This window comes from Daktulosphaira vitifoliae, unplaced genomic scaffold, assembly GCF_025091365.1.
Source record: "Daktulosphaira vitifoliae isolate Bord-2020 unplaced genomic scaffold, ASM2509136v1 Scaffold_3, whole genome shotgun sequence".
Lineage (NCBI taxonomy): Eukaryota > Metazoa > Arthropoda > Insecta > Hemiptera > Phylloxeridae > Daktulosphaira > Daktulosphaira vitifoliae.
The window spans coordinates 17,005,263-17,026,995 of record NW_026099574.1 but is presented as its reverse complement, the minus strand read 5'-3'; the positions used below and the strand labels follow the sequence as shown (position 1 = coordinate 17,026,995).

At 23.9% G+C, this 21,733-nt stretch overlaps 2 protein-coding genes across 3 annotated transcripts in view; both read right to left on the bottom strand.

Moving 5' to 3' along the window:
- LOC126902572 (ras-related and estrogen-regulated growth inhibitor-like) overlaps positions 1 to 9,606 on the bottom strand; it is a 51,755-nt gene extending 42,149 nt beyond the window's left edge. The window contains exons 1-2 of the mRNA XM_050679968.1: positions 9,267 to 9,606; positions 5,371 to 5,449 (exon numbers count right to left, since the gene is read on the bottom strand). Of these exons, the coding sequence (XP_050535925.1) occupies positions 5,371 to 5,431 (61 nt within the window). The 5' untranslated portion in view covers positions 5,432 to 5,449; positions 9,267 to 9,606. The remainder of the gene's footprint in view (positions 1 to 5,370; positions 5,450 to 9,266) is intronic.
- A 1,864-nt stretch (positions 9,607 to 11,470) lies between these two features.
- LOC126902567 (mitogen-activated protein kinase kinase kinase 4) lies at positions 11,471 to 21,312 on the bottom strand. Of its 2 annotated transcripts, XM_050679964.1 has the most exons (23): positions 20,926 to 21,312; positions 20,635 to 20,787; positions 20,332 to 20,505; positions 20,086 to 20,246; positions 19,951 to 20,015; positions 19,022 to 19,227; positions 18,820 to 18,947; positions 18,689 to 18,747; positions 18,465 to 18,633; positions 16,839 to 16,959; positions 16,546 to 16,755; positions 16,161 to 16,468; positions 14,709 to 14,810; positions 14,452 to 14,647; positions 14,109 to 14,258; positions 13,815 to 14,030; positions 13,558 to 13,720; positions 13,123 to 13,490; positions 12,885 to 13,053; positions 12,694 to 12,816; positions 12,519 to 12,625; positions 11,857 to 12,036; positions 11,471 to 11,798 (listed from the first exon to the last, which is right to left on the bottom strand). In XM_050679964.1, exons 2-23 carry the CDS (start codon positions 20,737 to 20,739, stop codon positions 11,715 to 11,717), a joined length of 3,564 nt encoding a protein of 1,187 aa, XP_050535921.1. In that variant the 5' UTR covers positions 20,740 to 20,787; positions 20,926 to 21,312; the 3' UTR covers positions 11,471 to 11,714. The 2 variants fall into 2 exon arrangements, with proteins under 2 accessions (XP_050535921.1, XP_050535920.1); XM_050679963.1 differs by lacking the exon at positions 20,926 to 21,312 and having other exon boundaries at positions 20,635 to 20,910.
- Between the last annotated feature and the right edge of the window lie 421 nt (positions 21,313 to 21,733).

Sequence of the window (21,733 nt, the reverse complement as noted above, 5' to 3'; positions counted from 1 at the left end):
ATATTATATTTAACTTTATAATGCTATAACTTATTGAAAAGTTTATGGATCCACACAATTTTTTTATGAGAAATAATATTTTTTAATAAACCCTTTTTCATTCGACATACTTTATCTTAATCGAGATATTAAGGAACCAGCAGATCAAGTAGCTTTTGGAATAAAACACCAATTTTTTTTAAATTAAACACTATCTAAAGATTTGCATCGAAGCGTTTATTTTTGATAGTGATTTTAATCACTGTCAGATAACATTATACTTGATCCAACTATACCACGTCACAACTGTGCCGCGACCCCCCTGTGCTGGGTTGGGTTTTTTATTTTCAACTATAATATTGATTTATACAACTGTTTAACAACCACGTGCAATTCACAAGAAGATCATGAGTTAGTACTCATTTTAAAGTAAAACTATTTAAATTATGTTTAATTATATCATTGAATTGTAACTAGAATTCTGTTTATATTTTTGATTAAAATACAAAATTTATAACAACGAAAACAGTTGACATTGTCCATTATTTACTTGATCCAACTTTTAAAAAATTGATTTAAGCTTAGTTGTATTTTTTAACCAGATTTCATTTTGCATATATTACATTACAAAATATTAATGAATGACTATAAAATATACAATTTGTTTATAATTAATAAAATAAAGTATAACTTATTTTATTAGTGAAATTTTAAGTAAAAAAAAATAATGAAACAACCATACAACAACATACATATATTTTAGTTCATATTTATTGCATTGACTACAATGTTGGTTGTAAACGGCATTTTTCATTGAAGTGGCAGACACGATCCTAAATTGCCAAGTTAAGTACTCAATGTATATGGTAATAGTATACTGCAATATAGGTACCAATTACATTACAGCAGCGCCGCTTGTATTCATAAGGGAAGGTTTTCTAAAAATAAAAAATTACAAGACACGTTAAGTGCCGTTTATAAAAATATGCATTTATATGTTACTCTTAATGTAAGAAATCAAACTATTTGTGTTACGGACAGATTATGTTATTAATCAACAAATCATCTATAACACAGATTATAACTTAATATAGATAATGTATATCCACTCTTAAATAATATCATTAATTATAAAATCAAATTAGTGATCAATAAATATTCAAAGAAAAATACTCTCAACAATTTACATTTATTTTTTAATCGGCATTAGTGTAGTTTATAACAAGGAAAATTTTTGCGTGATTCTTTTAAACTATAAGAACTAGTCTATAAAATATTTTAACGCCCACTCTAATATATATATTATTATTAAGAATATCACTATTCTTAAGAGTAACAAATCAAATACATATTCTTATTATCAATATATTTATCTTTGCACCATTGAAGGTCTCATTAAAAAAATATTCAATAGTAAATTTTAATACTCGTATAATAAAATTACATTTGAAGTCGTATGTTATATTTAAGTTCATGACATTGTTTAAAAATTAATATTTATTATTTATTAAAAAAACAATTGATATAGAAGAGTAACTAGCCTAATTCTGACAAAAAAAGTAATACCATCACTCATACGTTTTTTTCCGAATAAAAAACTATTTGAAAAATTTAATAACCAATTTGCCACTTTTGTTTACATCATTTACCGCAAACTATCAAAATATATTGTTACCGACACATGTGTGTATTACAACAGAAACAAACATTTTTAAGCATACGTATTAATGTGTGCAATATATCTCATCGCCATTCTTCTCCGTTGTTTCATATAGGATTGAGCACGTTTTAACAAAATAATAATATTATACATACAACTTTAATTTACAGACCAATGATTTGATATTTTTAATACACGATTAAATACAAACTGATGTAGGAGGTAAATATTCATTAAGTATAAATTAAAAATTGATAATTTTATTTTTGGGTTGCATTTAAACTTTAAGCAAACGAATTAATAGAAAATCAATAACTTATCTTTAAACACGTGTTATAAAGCAAGCAACAAGTAAAAAATTATTTAGCAATATTCTTTACAATCCTTTATTTAATTCAAACAGTTAACTTAAAAAAACAAAAAGACGAAAGATAGTTTTAAACTTATTATATAGACTAAACTCGATTCAATCTGAAGCAACACTTCATTGTCTTTGTAATACAATCAAAAATCAAATCTTCCCTATACTTTACAAATGCTAATTTATTTTATTTCTGGTTGAACCTCTTATACTAACAATTGACATAAGCGAACAATGTTTTGTCATGAAGCACTACTGCTTGTTTAATATTCATGTGTATTGTTTTTAATATTATCACGAATACTATTAACGTCTTCACAAACAACTTCACAATATTAAATTGATTCATGACAGCTTATAAAATGATTCGTCTATCTTTTAAAAGTTGTCGAAAATTAAAAATGTAGATATAAGTCAGTAGCTAGTATAATATGGTAACTGTATTGTAAGTAACCGGTTTACAAGATAAACAGTGATAAATTAATAGCACTACAGAAGAGCAGTGCGTTACTGCAGTTTAAATATTATGTGCGTTGAAAATAAAAGTAAAAAACAAACATAAAAAAGCAACTTAATCCTAGTGATTTATTGTATGAAAAAGATATTAAAGTTCAAGATTCTAGTTCAAGCTACTATTACTATATTATATTTGTACATTATCTTCTTAAAATGTCATAATAACTTCATTAATAAAATTACTAAATTCGAATAATGAAGTGAAACTGCGAATGGGAATTTGTTAAAAGGAACTTATGTAACTTTTTAAAAAGTTTTTAGGAAAAACAAAAAACTATTTTGATCTTTATAAAATTATTTATTCAATTCCATCATCACAATTTCGATTAAATAATAATGTATTAAAAATAATTAGCGAATAAAAATATTATTAAAATCGTTAGTGTTTCTATAAATTTATTATACATTTATTTAAATAAACATACATATATTACACAGTATTAAATTATGAAGTAATTTAATCATTATTATTTAATTTACTTTTAGAATCAGTTACTTCATATTTAAGTGCACTATAAAATTTGTTACTTTTTGTTTTATTAATGATTAACTGTCCTACAGCAGTCCGATTTAACCCTAACTTCAAGCTCTTCACATTTAGTATAAAAATTCACCTGTGGTCGTCTAATCTTAAGTTAAAATTTCCCTTAAAATAGTTTAAATATTAGCTGTAACTAGCTTTTGTATTTGAGTATTAAATTTTAATTAACTCATGCATTCTTTTAGTATTTAACTCTGGTTTTAAATAGTTAACTGGATTTTCTAAAAATTGACTTTCTGAAACCAGAAACGATACAATATGATTTTGTATTTTTAGTTTTGTATCAACAGGTAAGCTAAAACTTGTATGTCGTCCCACCGATCGTAAGGAGTTAATCCATTAAACTTATAACCGAACCAGTATTTTAATACGTTTATCAGATAAAAAATATAATAATAAAAAAGTAATTTGACAAATTTTTAAATACATATCTCCTAACATCACACAGTATTTCAAAGTTTACAGCTTTGTCATTTTGACTGCTTGTTGACATTTTCATTTTAATATTATGTTTATCAATCAAGTTTTGTAAAAAAAATATCCTGTTCATCCTGTGTAACATTTTTTAAAAGATGTAAAATTTCTTATTGATTTTATATAGAAATAGTATCACACTTTAATAAACACCAAGTGTTTGTTAAAAACACCTATATCATAGACATAGGTGTCGTAAAATTGTACTACTTTAATTTAAATGTTAACTTAGGGTAGTACGATTTTTCAAACTAATTTAGAAAAAAAATTATTATACTATGGAGTTCTATACACAAAAATTCTAAATCCAAATAATTCTCAAACGAGAGACTAGTGAAAAATCATTCGCCAGTATACTAAGAAAATATTTCCAGGAAAGTGTAATTGAAAATGTTACCGTTGTTTATCATCATATAGTCAAATAATATTGTTTTCATACTTTCTAGTCTAAAAAACTGAATGTTAAACATTAAGAAATTGATTTTTTTTTTAATTGTTTATCACCATTCAATGAAATAATATTGTTTTCATGTTTTCTGATATAAAGAACTGAATATTAAACACTAAGACATTATGTGGGAGTTACTGCATACAAATAAGGCAATCGGAGACCTGCATGATATAAATATTTTCTAACATCGTCATGTCGAGTTAACTTGTACAAATATATACTTGTAATATGTCTCGGGATATACCTATACATTTTTTTTTTTAAATATAACCGACTTCGCAAAAATATCAAAAAATACTTCAATAAAACTCAAAAGTTGAAAGTCAATTTGTCAATTTTTATAGATAGACAATGTCTATGTTTTTTAGTAGGTCTTCACATACTTGGGTCAATATCTTTGTATTACGTTAAATAAAAGTTAAACAAGAACCACAACATATCGTCTAAGTATTCCTTTATTATATAAAAAAAAATATGATGTGATATTGCGTATAAAATAATGCCGATATAAACAATAATAAAACTTTGTTTTTGTAATAACAACGATAAAGTTAAATAATTTAATAAAGTTAAATAATTTTTTTTTAATTTTACGTCAAATACTGAATAGGGATACAACAACTATTAGTGATTAGGTCAACTGCCGTAAACAACTTATATACATACATACTTGTAACGAAAAGTTTAAAAATTGAATTGAACTAAATTTGACCTAGTTCACTGTTTCTTAAAGTTTGATAAGAAAAAATCCAATCTCATTTCCCGTACAAAATATACAACACTCCGTCATGACGGAGCGTTAATATTGTTTACATCATCGTAGTTAGGTTAACGAACAAACGTTCAAAATTGTAATAAAGAATATGGCTAAATCATACATATAAATTTTTTAATTCCACACATTTAAAAAATATGCTTGAACTTCCCAAATTCCAATATTTTTACACTGGCCATAAATTCTTAAGTCATCTGATAGATAATAGTAAATTTGTTTCTTGTAATCTCAATAAAATACTTACTTGAATAATTACTTAGGAAATTTTAATGTAACAATCTAATAACGGTTTTGGTTAATGTTATAGGTACATTTTAATATTCTTTAAACATGAATTTATAATATACAGTTCATATTATCAAGACGTATTGTTTTAATTCATAGTAATATTTCATACACTCAACAGAGTAACTTCTTTTTGTTACGTTACATTTCATTAAAAATTTAATCATTTAATAAAACTATTTAACTAAATGTTCTCAACCAATATTTTAAAAATGTTACATAAGTAGTAATCATTTAGTAAAATAGTTAAAAATATCAAAGTTAAAAAATATAACTTATATAAATAATTGAAATAAAATTAATTCATAATAATTAAAGAAAAACTTACCAGATTTTCCAACCCGTGAACTTCCCAGCACCACAGTTCGAATTCGTCCAATATTTGTCATTTTATAATATGCAGCTATCTGAAATAAGCAACGGATCAATTATCACTAATAAGATTATACAAATGTAAAAATGGCATATTAATACAATTCTGTAAAAATTTTAATTTTACTTGGAAACTAAAAATATTGATTTACCTCTTTAAAACGAACATTATTGAAAAACTATACTCAGGTTAAAAACATACATACATTTAAAAAAAAACTGTTGAATAAATTCCAGTTTGTCAAGAGTTTGTTTCGCTTTTTTTTTTATTATTCTAAAAAATATTTCCTAGAAAACTTATTTATTTTGCTATAGTATTTAGAAAGGTATATACATATTTCTATTAAAACTTAAATTTGAAAGATTTTTTTGATTAATTCACGAGAATTGCAACCCAAAAAAAAATTATAATTAATAGACCAATGAGACCTAGATAAGAATGGACCTGTCACCAAACTGGGTTTTATGATGTAAGTGTATAAATAATTTACAATAATACATTGTAAAAAAAATTGTTTTCATTAAATTTCATTAGAAGTTAAATAAAAATCTATACAAATTTTTATCATACCATAAATATTTTAAACATAATTTGTTCTTTTGTAAAATTTTCTAAATGTTAATATAATAAAATGATTTATGTAAGTTTTAAATCAGATTTAATTATTTTGACTAATTAATGAAACTAGATTTTTATATTTTTTTCCTTTGATTCAAACTCACAATTAATAATATTATCTATTTATTATAAACAGACCTAAGTACTAATTAATTTATTAACGCTTAACCGTTAAACAATTACAAAAATATAAGTAAAAATTGGAAAATATTCCAATTATGACTCATTATAACATAAAATTATATTAAAATATAATAATGTTAACTATTGTTATTTTATAAAAAATTAATAGAATTAAACCAATACTATAAAAAACGCTTGAAAAAATTAACAGATACACGTATTTAGATAAAAAAAATGTTAAACAGATCTTTCTGACGCCAATGATGAAAACATTGTTTTCAAAATACATGTATCTGCTGATTTTTCTAGCACTTTTTGTGGTATTCGATTAATTTCATTTATTTAAAATTATCAATTCTATTTTTTAGGGTTTATTTTAATTAATTTTTTTTTTCAATATTGTTATTTTAATTTAAAAAAAATTGTATTTTTTGCATTCATGAGGAAATTAGAGAGAAAGTGAATTTCATAGTTTTATGTGAAAGAAGGCAAATAAAATAAAATAAATATTTTAAGGAAATCAATTGAATTTTCCAATAAAGATTTTAAGGAATTAGATATATTTTATCTAGTTTAACGTATAATATTAAACATAAAAAAAAGAAAATTCAAACATTTATTTTGAATTTTTCAGATTATATAATTTCTTTTTGATATATTTTTATTCCAAATGATTGAGCAAACTATAAATTAGGACGCATTAATAGAAAAATGTTTAGCCAGTGAAGTTCGGTAAAATTAATAGATATTTTTAAAGTATCGTAAATTATTTATAAATTTGTTTACTAACAAATTAGTATAGTAAACAAAGTTAAGGTAGAAATCAAAAATAATACTTAAATCTTTCATAACTTTAACACGTTCTAAAATAATATTTGATAAAGAGCAGTTATAACTTTAGGGTCTTTGATAAAATAATTTGCATTTACATATCAAATTAATAAAATTGTATTATGTTCACACATACGTTCGATACTTTTTAATTATAGAAAATAAATAAACTTAACCCATATGAACACTAATTGTAGAAGATTTATGCTGAGACTAATATGTATATACAATTGGAATATAGGAATACCTTAGACAAATTTTAAAGACAGATACTAAACAACAAGATGTTATTTTATCATTTTCTTATAACGCTTAAATATTTGATTATAATCAGGGGATCCACGCCGGTTACCGGTGTCTTACCAGTTACTTTTCCCAAGTACTGGTTAAAACCCTTTTTTATAATAATTATAAAAAAGGGTTTTAAAAGAATTACAAAAGAATATGGTAACTACTTCTTAATTATTAAAAAGTAGTTACCATATTTTTTTGTCTTAAAAAAAATTATGGTAATCTATTACTAGTAATCGAATATTTTTTTTAATTATTAATCGGTATACAATATTTAATATATTAGAGAATCGGGTTTTTAACAATAACAGATAACCTCTTTAAATTAATCGGTTAAATACAAAAATGAAGAATTCATTTTAATAAAGTTTAGTTAGAATTGAAAATGTATTTTTACATCCGTGTTATTATTAAATATTAAGTATCCATAGTAAATAAAAGCAGAGATTATTAGAGGGGTAATAAATTTCCTCGGATCAAAAATAATTACAAAGTAGAGATCATTTTTTTTTCTTAAAGAAAAAATTTACTTATGTATAACTTCTCAGAACAAAAGCCTAACTGTACCATTAAATGTTACTACAACAGTAGTAAATTTGTGTCAACCCCTTATGAAAAAAATAGTTAAAGATACACTCGAAGAGGGGTGTAGTAAAAAATCATCTTATGCATAGCCTCCCTGAAAAAACTTTTTGTGTAAAAATAAATACTTTAAAATTTTACTTTATTATTTTTACTATAATAAAATCATAACAGGTTTTGAGCGGTTAACATTGATTTTCTTTTTTTCCATATTTAAAAAAAAAACGGTAATTGACAACAGCTTTTTACAAAACCGGTAACCTTATACCGGTTACCAATTTTAAGTAAAATTCGATTTTCACCAAGACCGATTATCCTTTTTTTTTTTTTTTGGTAATAGTTTCAAACCCTGATTATGTTTTTAAAATATTGGTTTACAAATCAATATTACAGTTACATCAACTGATCATTTAAAATTTAAATAATACAGTAATCGAGAATAAAAATTACTATCTTGTAAATTAAGCTAAAATTTAACTAAATAGATATTTTATAAAAATATGCATCTGTACAAAAAAAATAATGAACTAGCAAAAAGAGAGATAAATGATAAGATAATTCAAGCGACCTCAAAGCAATGATGTTGTTACTATATCTATCTTTAACAGATTTCGTCTAGCCTTGCTAGCTACTAATTTTTGAATGTCCATTTCTAACGCACTCCCAAAACATATATTTACTGGCGCCAAATTAAATGTTAGCATTTTGTCTTATACTAAAAAACATATAATTACAATGTATACTATAAAAGCTAGTTAATGTGTAAAAAAAAGATACTATATTGTTTTGGAAACTTTACAAATAGTAAAGTAGAACGGAAGTATAAAACTACTAAATTAATTATTTATACATCCAATGTAAGAATAAAATAATTCATAAATTATAAACTAATTATAAATTTGGATGAAATCTAATGCTATTCATAGTAAGGTAAAAAAAAATCTGTTAATAAATATCATTATAAATATAAAAACATTTAAATACATAACACATTTTTTTTTTTGAAAATTAATTTTATCTAAAAATTTTTCATAAAATATTTTTAAATATTTAAATCAAAAATAACTAAAAAATTTTGAAAAACGAATCAACATTGTTAATTAACTATAAAGTACATATTTGTGTTTATACTATAGCACGGTGTTACTTTATCAACGGTCTGAAATAAAATACATAGATATTCATTTGATGGTATGCGCCCTTGCTAACGTTTAAAGAAACTAAAAATCCAGTCAATCTAAATGATGGATGAAATAAACTAAACAATATATGTAGATAATTATTTTTTCGTTGATAAGTGAAATCAGTAGACACGTTGAAGTTTAAATTATCGTTTAAAATGTTGTTATACAGCACACTGACAATATGCACTTACTTTATCATTAAAACATTAATTTCGAACTTACCTTGTCAAATTAAGAACTCGAAAAATGTATTCAGTGCAATTCAACTTTTAAATGGAGATTTAAAATTTTAACGACCGGATATCGAATATCCATTATAATATCCATTGAATATAACAATAAAACGGCGGTATTTGTGGTGGAAATTCGCCATATGTTTGCAGTATCGAATACAACAAAAAAAAATATTTATTAACAACAAAAATTATAAGTAACACGATTTTACAAAAAAAAATCGCTTAAATCGTATGAATACGACTTGATAAACGACTAACACCACAAAACCAACAGAGTACTTGTATACTACACACCGAACACGTTGCGACTGATAGCACACAACGCGGGAATTATATACGTCTGTTAGACACTACACGTTATGAATAAGCTGCTGCACTTACCCGTTTTTAGTTGTTAGCACGCCCCGTCACTGTTGGTTAATAATCATAATCATCGCCTAAATATTTAGTTATTTATTGTATTGAAAACTAATTAAGTTAAACCCAAAAAATCATAATTTTTCAACAATAACAATCTCACTATCTTTGTTTCCACGTAATATACCTACGATTTTTTTTGCATAGTTAGCCACGACTACTTACGTTATCTATACCATACCTAACGCTTCAATTTCCATGATTGAATATATCAATTGAACTTTACCCAAATTAATTATATTACCGACACTTTATTATTAATAATGTTTATTACATAAAGTACAAAATAATAAACGAAAATAAATACATAGTGTAATTGACTGCTAAGCGTTCCTATATTGCCGACTTCAGTTGTACTCCTATATTTCTTGTGACCATATTATTTTAGCTTCGATGCGAAGCTGAGTAAATAATTAATTTTACTTTTTTTTTTTTTTTTTGTGTCTGTTGCAACTTTTTCTCAGCTCTCATTTGACCGATTTCTTTCAATGATACGTCAAAAGATCACAAATCGTATCTAGTTAAAGACATTGCCCTCAAAAATTAAAAAAAATTTCCCTCGTTCCCCGTAAATGATGAAAATCCCCCCAAAAGTTACAATTTTTTAAATCAGTAAATTTTGATAATTTTTTCTTTTTTTTTCTTAAAATTGCTATAACTTTTTGAAAAATTAACGAATGAACATAATTTGTTTATTATATTAAAATCTTAGATATTTCCCTTTTATTTGAAATTATTTTTTTGAAAATCTAACACTTAATCTGCCCACAAGAGAGGATTCAAAATAGCAACATGATTCTAACTTGCATTAAATACAAATTTATACTTATTTTGATTATTTTGCTTCTTCAAAGTTCATAAACTTAACTTTTGAAAATGTTCCGGGAATACTGCCTCTTTTAAATATATGTTAAAATAAAGTTTATTTTATGTACTAAAAGTTCAAAAAAATAATTTGTATCAACGACCTATTTTCTACTAAACACGATCAACGGATTTGCATCGAAGCATTTCTCATGATAGTGATAAATATCATCTATATTTGTCCTAATTATGCTACATCCATACTGCTCCACAACCCAACTGTGCTACCGTTTTTTTATTCAATGGATGTTATGAACTCATTGTTCATATAAGGGTGATTGTCCAATACAATTCACTTTACGTTTCAAAATTACTATCAATATTTTGTAATATTTTATATTTAATGAGTAATAAACAATCAATAATTTAGATATAACATAATAATTACATACAAATAAAATATAATATTCCTTAACTAAGAAAATCATAGGTATACAATTTCATTGTAACCTAAAATAAATGTATCAATCTTAGAAAACATCAATTTAAACTACAATTTGTTTCATTGTTAATCAACTATACAATTATTTTGATAAAATGAAGATAATATTGTTAATTATTAAAAATTTTTACTTTTAACATCATATGAGTTTTAAAATTTAATACAATTATATTTTATAAATAATAAATTTTATAAAAACTAAAATTTTATAATTGGTAATTAATAATACATAATTGCAAAACTATTATTCTCATATTATTGGGTTAACAGAAATCATATAGTGAAATATTAAAAATGCACATATTTTAATACAACTCTTGTTAATATTGATGGATAATTTACTATAAAGAAAGTCTCATTGTCAATAAAACAAAGAGATATGTAGAACATTATGACCGAGTTATTAAATATGCANAACACTTTATTAAATTATTATATATATATATATTAGAGTTATCTTCAACAAAATAAAAATATAAATATAGCATTTTTATGTCAGTAAAAAAAGTACTGTAAAAATTACTGAATCAAAAACTCAAAAATAATATTTTCTTCAAATATCAATAATTTTTACAGACTACACAAGTGATGAACATTTAACTAGAGTACATATATATAATTTTTTATTTTTTACAGAAATCATAAAATCATTAAAATTGTATACATGTAAAAATATGACTCTAATATAAAAAAAATATTTACGTTCAGATACTATCGTTTTAATCCTAGTTTTAAACTTTCTTCTAGCATTGTTATTGAAGAAATTCTACATGAAACACAGTCTTCAGGCAAAACCTGCAATACAATTTTTGAGTAATGACTAGTACACATTAAATATTTAAATATAATTTACTTTTATAAAATTGTGATCTAAAAGATCAGAAGTAGTAGCTCTTAAATTTGGATCATGCTTTAGACATAGATCTACAAACTGTTGACCTTCATTACACAATGCTTCTGGTGTTGTTGGTGAAAATCCCATTCCTACTTTAAACATGATTTGATAGTTTGAATCATATTCAAACCAAGGTCTCTAAAAAAATTATAATTTTAAACTTAATTTAAATATTAAATAAAGATTTAAATTATTTATTAGTTGCTTAAAAGGGTCTAACAAGCACATATGAAAAGCAGAATAGAAGTTTTCCTACTAAAAAAGGGCTGTACTTTATAATTTAATTACATTTTTATAGATAAAAATTATTTGCATTAGTCCCTCTATTTCTAGTTCTGACTCTGCTTCAATGCATTAGTTAAAGTGAATAAACTCCTTAATATATTGAGTTATTAATTGTCCTCCTAACAATTATTATAAAGTCATTTAGTTCATAATTTTACACAGTAAAACTACATTAATGATATTCACATTACTTAAACATAATGCATAATTACTATATAGTTCTAAATGGCAAAATTGATTCTCTATAAATCATACACATGCAATTATCTTGAAAAAAAAATTGCTTAAAACGGTGTCTATTTTATGATCACAGTAAACACTTATGTACAACTTACTTTTCCTGAAGCCATTTCTATTACAACACAACCAACTGACCAAATATCTGCTGCTCTACCATGTCCATCAGTATTTGATTTCATAAATACTTCAGGTGCCATATAAGCTAAAATGTAATGATTTTTTTATTTTATTTTAACTTTTATTCTTTCTACTTATATTTAAATTATTTACCTTGTGTTCCAACAAAACCTTTAAGTTCTCCAGGAACTGTAGTAAGTGCATTCATTTTTACTGCTGAACCAAAGTCACCTAATTTTAAGCAATTACCTTCAGAAGTTAAAAATATATTTGCACCTAAAGTAATAATTTTAATTTTAAAAAATACTCAACCAAAAATATTTATTGAAAATTAAAAAAAATACTTTTAATATCTCTGTGAACTATTGCATGCTGATGTAAAATATCAACTCCACTAATTAATTGCTTTGTGAATCTACGAATCAGGCCTTCTGGTAAACCATTTTCAGTAGCAGCAACTAAATTTTCTAACGTACCTTCAGCACACAGTTCCATAAAAATGACCATTTCTTCCTACAATTTTTAAAATTAAAATTTTTTTATATAAAAACAAACTTTAATTAAACAATTTAAAAAACTTACCCTATGAATTTCAACACCATAATATCTTACAAGATTTTCATGAACAATACCTTCAAAAATTTTTAGCTCTACAGCTACACTTCTAATTGCTTTATGATCAAATGGTTGCAACTGGATTTCTTTCATTGCCATTAGTTCACCAGTTTCATTATTCACAGCAGTATATACTTTACCAAAACGACCCTGACCTATTTTTATACCTCTCTGCCAACTAAAGTTAACAGGACGAGGGCGAAGATAATCTATACGCTCAATGTTATACTCAGTTGTACGTACATGCCCAATTAATTCTTGTGATCTTAATCTTTCTTCAAGTTTATGATCAAGTTTATTGACAGCATCCATGACACGAACACTTCTATCAATATCTAAAAAGTAATAAGACTTGAAAATTAAAAATAATGATTTGATAATAAAAAAAAAAATAAAAACAACCTCCAACTTTGGAAAATTTTTCAGTCTTCATTATTTTATTTTTTCCTTCTATAACTGTAGATTGACGTTTCTTTTTAAATACATTGGAACTAAGATATCCTGAGTTATCATCATTATCCCCAATTATATACATAACACAATCTTCAATAAGGTTTTTAAAATCCTAAAATATAAATTGTTTGTTATAGAGATTTTCAGTGAATAATATTTATTGAGTTAATGGTATGATATCAATGAGTGTCAATGAAAAATATTACCTTAAAATCTTCATCACTGAGTCCAGCTATATTTTGAGGTTCACATACATTTAACAAAAATTCCAAACCAGTGTTTGCCCACTTTGGTTTTAAGCCTCGGCCCCGTTCACAACGTTCATGAACAAAATTTATCCAAAGTTTTGAAATAGATACATTATAAAAAGCCATTTGATCTTTGAATGGTCCACAAGCTATTCTATTTGCTTCTTTATGATACTTATTAAAAATATAAAGATATTTTTATAATTAAACACAATATATATTTAATATAAACACTTTATTAAATTATTATACCTCAAAAGCAAATTTGTACATTTGCTGTAACACATCTCGTATTCGAGGGGCAAGAGTTAAATCATCAATATCATTGTGACAAGTATTAAATGCTTTTTCCACAGACATAATCATTTCAGTAATGCGTTGACAAGTTTCAAATACTTTTTCCTTATTGTAAATTTTAATATTATATCAATAATTAAAAGTAATAAAAAGGTATTCATGAAATAATCTTTAATTGTGGCAACTATTAAAATAGTTTATTAAATAATATTAACTATTAGAATATTTTTAAACTTATAAGCTTTCAATAGTATTGTATAAATCGGTCATTACACAATAGATAAATAATACTATTTACTTTTAAAGGTTTCATTGTAACCCAAATAGGTGGTAAAGCATTCTTCATCACATCACTTTCATTCTTCTTATTTTTTTTAAAGTGTTCAATAAGATCTTTACAGATGGTTTTTATAAGAGACATTACTAGTAAAGCCTTTTCACGATATAACCCCAATATACTTTGTAATTCTCGACATACCAGTAATACATTTTGTCTGTAAATTAAAAAATATATATTGAAAAAAAAACAAAATTTTTTTTAGAATAAATATTTACTTGGCATGAGACAGATCGACATTAATTAACATTTTGGAATAACCTAATATATTATTTTTGAAATTTTCAGCAGTTGTTTCTAGCATCTTTTTAGCAATCTGACTAAAAATAAAAAGAATTATGTCAAGTTTTTTAAATTTAAAATAAAAAAAGTAATTTACATGATAATATTTATTTGATAGTGTTGTATAGATTTTGGTGTTTTCTCTATGAAAATATCTTACAAAAGAGGTTATAGCTAGAGAGTACATATATAAATTTTTTTGAGCCATTTTAATAGGACACAAGTTTGTACAGATTTGTTATTGGAATATACAGTAGCGTAGAAATATAACATAGATATTTAGATGATTAAATCACAAACTATGTATTCTAGCCTACTAATACAAATATATACAGGCTAATAACGTATTTAGAATAACTTAAGAGGATGTTATACAGCCAATTTTAGAGAGTAAAAACATGTCTTCTTAAAATGCATTTTACATACTAAGTACTGCATTTAGAGCAATAACACCCATTATAAAAATGAAAGAGAACAATATTTTAGAGATGATCTCATATTCGTTTTTGGATATATTGTATTAGTAAAGAGTTAAAATTGATTGAAGTTTAATAAAATAGTACATTTTCATATTCAATTATTAAGCTTAATATTAGGTTAATCCCAAAATGGATATGAGATTGTTTTTGAAATATTGTCCTCTTTCAATTTTATAATAGGTATTGAAGCTCTAAATTTAATACAGAGTAAGTAAAATGCATTCTTTTAAGATATATTTTAGACCACTTTTGTAGATTTTTTTTCACCTAGTGCTGCCCCTATCGATTATATTTTAAAAATATTGACTGATGATGGTGTGGCGTGCGGTGTGACTCAATATGTCGCCAAAAATGTTATAAATATTTCTTAAAATAATTTCAAAATATCACAAATTGTATCTAGTCGAATGCATTACCCTCAAAATTGAAAAAAATTTCCCTCATTCTGCGTAAATAGGAGAAACCTCCAAAAAATTTATTAATTTAAAAATCGGTAATTTTCGACATTTTTTAAATTTTTTTACTTAAAACTGTCATAACTTTTGGAAAATAAATAAATAGAAACAATTTTTTTTTAAATCTAACCCTTTACCTGCCCACAGGGGGAATTCAAAATGACAACTTTTTCACAAAAAAATTACTTTTTCAACTTAACTTATGAAAGTGTTCCAGAAAATACTGACATTTTATATATATATTAAATTAAAGCTAATGTAATATACTTTATTATGAAAAAAAAAATTTTCGGACTTTATTTAGTTTTCATGGTTAAAACAGACATCAAAGTTAATAAAAAAAAATACGATTTTTATAAAAAATTCTTGAAAATTTTTTTTAAATATATTTATAAGCTCTTTAAATACAACAAATAAATAAATAATAACATGAAAAAAAATATATGAATCTTACCAAAAAGTTTTTGTAACCAAAGTTCTAGAATCAGGAATATGAGGTACTATAATTTTTAAATCATTCCATTCTTCTTCTAATATATTTTTTTGTGCTCTACAGTGCTCCATCATAACTACCCACTCTTCCATATACCTTAAATACACTTCTAAAACATTTTTGGAACATTTATCAAAATGTAAAATACGTTCTTCAAATATTTTCATATCTTTGTCTTTATCAGACCACAAAGTCGACTGTATATGACGAACAAAGCGTCTTCGATGAACAACAGCTAATAATAAGCCCTCCTTCAACTCACATGTCAACTGAAAATGTACAAATAAGTAAATTTTCTAATATATTAGAATATATAAACTATGTAAATTAAACCTTAGTAATTTACTTGTCTTATACTCATTATTGAAGGTTTTTCAGGCCTTGTATCTAATCTCATTCTAAGATATGTATGTATTAAATCTAATGGAATACGTGATAGAAAAATAAAAGCTGCTCTATATGATGGCAAATTTAAAGCTTTTGATTCTTTACACCAATAACTGTAGCGTAATAGTTCTTCATCATTGGTCACAGATTCTTCTCTAACATCATCTTCCTGTATAGTAGAGTTAATGGATAGTATAGAGTTAATAATTATTAATTAAAAAAATTTTATTTATAAATTAATAAAGTAACTACCAGAGCAGTTTGATCTTTTAATGTCAAATGTGCTTTGCGTAAAACATTCTTATAGAGTTCATCAAGAAATTTCAATGCTTTTCTTAATCCTTTAGTTTTTAATACTCCAGTTATAAACTGTCTAAATAAATAAATTATTAAATTCATTTCAAAAATTAAAAATATTTTTATACTAACATAAATAAACTAATAATAAACATTAATAATAATAAAAATTATAAATTTACTTATTTCTCTATTTAAAATGAAAATTTTCATTGTAAAAAAAAAAAATGTTTAAATGCAATTACTCTTTTTTTTTACACAAAATATAAACCATTTTGAAGAAAAATCATAATTAAATAAATGTATATTTTTATCATTACAAAAATCATAATATAGCATATAACTAACATGATATACATTAAATTTACATTGAACAATTAAATAATATATAGAAAAGTCAATATTTATTGGCCATTTGGTAACATAAAGACTACTTAAATTATTAATATTTTAACGTTTTTTTATAAGTAAATGTTTAAAATTATTATTAGTGCTAAAGAAATACAGCCTAAATTCCCTTCTGACAACTAATATATATTTATATAGATATTAACAAGATGGGCTAATTGACCTAATTTTAATCATGTTTATCAATTAAGAAAAAGAATATTTTATAAATAATCTAAAGTACATAATTAAAAATAATAAATCATCTCACAAAGCTCTTAAAATAATTGATCACCCAACACATTAATTTTTCCAGCAAAATCTGCCATTACCCAATATTAAAAGCACATAGTCAGAATTTTTGTCTTCCTTTCTTTTTCAAAAAAGAAACTGTTGGTTGGAAAAGATTATAGAGGATGATAATTCTAAAAGATTCTTTTAAATGAGTAATTTTCACCTACAATAAACAGGAAGAACTAAGTCCTGACTACATGCTTGCAATAGCAATTAACAAAACTATAATTATACTATTTTTAAAAAAAAAAAGATCAATTTTTTTATTTGACATATTTTTAATTTGTTATTATATCGTTATTGTTAATCAAATATTAGAATTTTAATAATCAAATAAAATTTATTTTATGTTAATATTTTTAAATTTTGAAGTATGAGTGCTTAATAAAAGTTCTAAATCTTAATTTTACTTAAATACTGAATACAGGTGATTATTAAATTATGACTCACTCAATTACATTAAAAGAGTAAAACAGAATATAAATTATTCTTGAGAGAAGTTAATAGTGTCCTACTATTTATAATTTAAAAATAAAATGGTCTTATTCCCCTCCACTCGCCTTAGTATAGAAGTATTTTCATAGTTAGATCATTTTTTTAAGCTAATTTAACATATATGTCCATTAACAAAACAAAAATTTATACAATTATAACTGAAAAGGAGAGATAGGACTAATTTTTTTGAAAATTATAGAACATAAGATATTATTAACTTCTGAAAGAAAAAATTGTATTATATTTTACATTTTTAAAAGTTATTTTGTGAATTATAGTTAATCAATTGACCTGTATATTATCTTTATGAAAAGTAATTTGTAAAATTTAATCTCTACTAGACATTATTGATATTAATATTAATATTTTTTAAGTTAATTTTTGTTAGAGGCATTAGCAAAATACCTATAAGTTAATGATGCATCACCAGTGTTGGAGTAAGGAACCATAGATTGAGGAAAGAAATGTTGCCTCAAAATGGCTATAGGTTGTGTATTATATAAATCAAGATCTTTATATGATATAGGTTCACGATAATTAGCACTGGATTGTTTAAATTTAAACTCAGGTTTATCTAAACAAGAAAAATGATTATGACATTTAATTAATGATAAATATCCTACAGTTACCTGACACACTGGTTCCAGGTGATGGTGTCAAAGAACCTTTTCCACTGTCATTAGATGTACTATAAATAAAATTAATAAAAAAAATTTACTAATTGAATTTTTTTTTAATTTCTGTTATAACATAATACTACCTTGGAGAATTATTACTATTTACACATGATGATGGTTCTAAATCTTCTACTTCTTTCATTAAATGTCTGCCAAGAATTAACAACATTAATCGTTGCCTTTTTGTTATATTATACCAAACACACATTGCCTAAAATATAATATATTACAGTTAAAAATTCAAATTCAAAAACTATAGAATAATAAATAATTTGATTACACTACCTCAACACGATTAGTAAATTCCGAACTCTTATAAAGAGGATATTGAGCTGCAAATGCTCTACTAGACGGAAATAATGATTCAGCATATTCTAAACGTTCCATAAGATGCTCTACTTTACGTAATGCCGAGTTTTGTTGTTCAATACAACGACAACAGAACAGTTTTAAGCAACCACATCGATTCCAACATTGGACTGTTTCTTCATCTAAAAAAAAATTAACTTAAATATTTTGTATAGATTACTAATTTTTAATTTAAAGTTTCTATGAACTCTGTTTTTTTTTATTTAGAGTTTTATAGTAAAAGTTTTGAGAATGTAAAAGTATTTTCATTATATTTTAATACTTTTCATAACTATTAAAATCCAAGTGATCTATAAAGTCAATGAAAAATGAACACAATTAAAGATAGACTTTGATGAATAGACTTTTTAGAGATGATTAAAGGTGTTAAATTGTTGTATTACTATTTTAGATATACCATTTATACAGAATTTTTTATTTATAAGTTATCCGTAATTTATAGGATTAGGAATTTATTTTTATTTTAATATATTTAAAGACAAATTAAAATTATAACCTTACATAATTTTGTAATAACACATTTATATAAATATATATATAATATATAAAATAAATAGTATAATTTTTTTTTATGTCATTACATAATAATAATTAGAAGCATTAATACATTAATTTGAAATAATTATTTATCAAGAAATAGATGTGTTTATTTTAAGTTTTAATGAATACAATTTATTTTTAATAATAAAGAATTGTTTAACTCAAAAACTAATAAAATAAAATATATTTTTTTAATAAAATACCTTAACAAACTGTATTAACTATATTTTATCAGAATATATAACTTAATAGTTTAAACTTCAAAAATAAAAAAATTAATGATAACATAATATAAATCATCATACCTAAATTGTTTATATTAGCTTCGGTTGTAGAAGAATCGTAAGGAGACATCTGATTAAATCTATAACTACAATATAAAAAAATAATATTTGTTATTTATTTCATATAGTACAGGATATTATAAAACCATTCGCTACCTAAAATTAATAATTTCATCAAGTAAGTCAACAATTTTTTTTCTTTCTTCACAAAGATATTTGTCTTGACTAGTAATACTTCTATCAGTTATTCTAGCACGTAACTCTAACCATATTAAATCTTTCAACTCACTCTGCCACAATTCTTCTTCATGACTTAACTAAAAATAATTTTAAATTATATATCAGTCAAGATCATTTTTGTTTAATATATATGTATATGAATGAATGTATGTATTTTTATACCTGTCGATTAAGTTCATAAGTTCCAGTTGATTTCTCACAATTAGCTAAACGTTTCAATTTATCATAAAATGCTACTCTGTTTACATCTTCACATTTGGCTTGTTTATCAGAAATAAACTTTCTACATACTACTAGTTTGGAACCAACACTCCAAAATCGATTATTTGTTTCAATCTAATATAATTTTTACATTGATTAATAATTAATACACACACACAATTTTATCAATTTTTAAAGATTATTAAAATTTATAAAAATTATTATAAGAATAACGAGTTATAAACTTAAAATGTTAAATCAAACCTTAATTTTGCCAAGTGGTACTTCATCATTTTCATGACATTTTTTTTGGTCATCAACAAGGGACTTTTCAAACGAGGAAAGTTCATTTGGACTATAAATTGCCATGTTATTGTTGTTTAATTCGAATTTTTTGCTCACATTAAAACGATTTTTCTGACAAAAAAATGAAAGAATCATGCTTACAACTAATAATAATTATTTATTTCACTAGCATGTTATGATTATACTAAAATGATGTATCATTTTCCCGTATATGAATTCGAAAATCTAATCTTCTTAATATCTACTTACTTATCAAAGGCTATAGAAAACTGGTTTCTCATAGTCAATGCATTTTTAAGCAATAGTATATAGTCAGATACAGCTGAGATTGACTATATAAATAAGAACAAAGTTCATCAATATTATCAACACTACCAAAATATGCCGATAATAATAAAATATGTTGAAAAATGAACCATGTACAAAACAAATTATTTTTCTTATCTTCTTCCTCTACTCATACGTATATTAAATGACTTCTTAACACTTCGTAACTAAAATCAACAAATGTAACTCATTGATGAGATTTCAAGTTTCTGATATGTATTATGTCATATTATATGTTCACTGTGAATTAATAAAATAATTTCATTATCAACACAATTTAACAACAATAACCTAAATTTTCTTATATTGAATATATTTAAACAACATAAATGTGGAATATAAACCTGTTGCTATATCAGATGATTAGTAGTAGTTAGGTTTTTTCTTATTTTAATTATACAATGATTACTTCAATATAGGTTAGGTTCAAATTTTTTTTAATTCTTATCATTATTAGGTGATCCATAATTGCCGGTTTTTTGTAGTAAATTTTAGTAATATAAGTTATGTTTCATTTTTTTGTTCAATTAACCCGCTTTATTTTAACAAAATGAATAATATATTAAATAACAATATGATGTACAAAAACGATACATTGAAAAGTGTAATTAATAAACTCGTATGATCTATACACATTGTTAAATTATCAGTCTGCATTTTGTACCAATTACTTAAATACTGTTCCAGATTTTATGCCCCTAATATTTTAAATTATTAAGTGCACACTCAA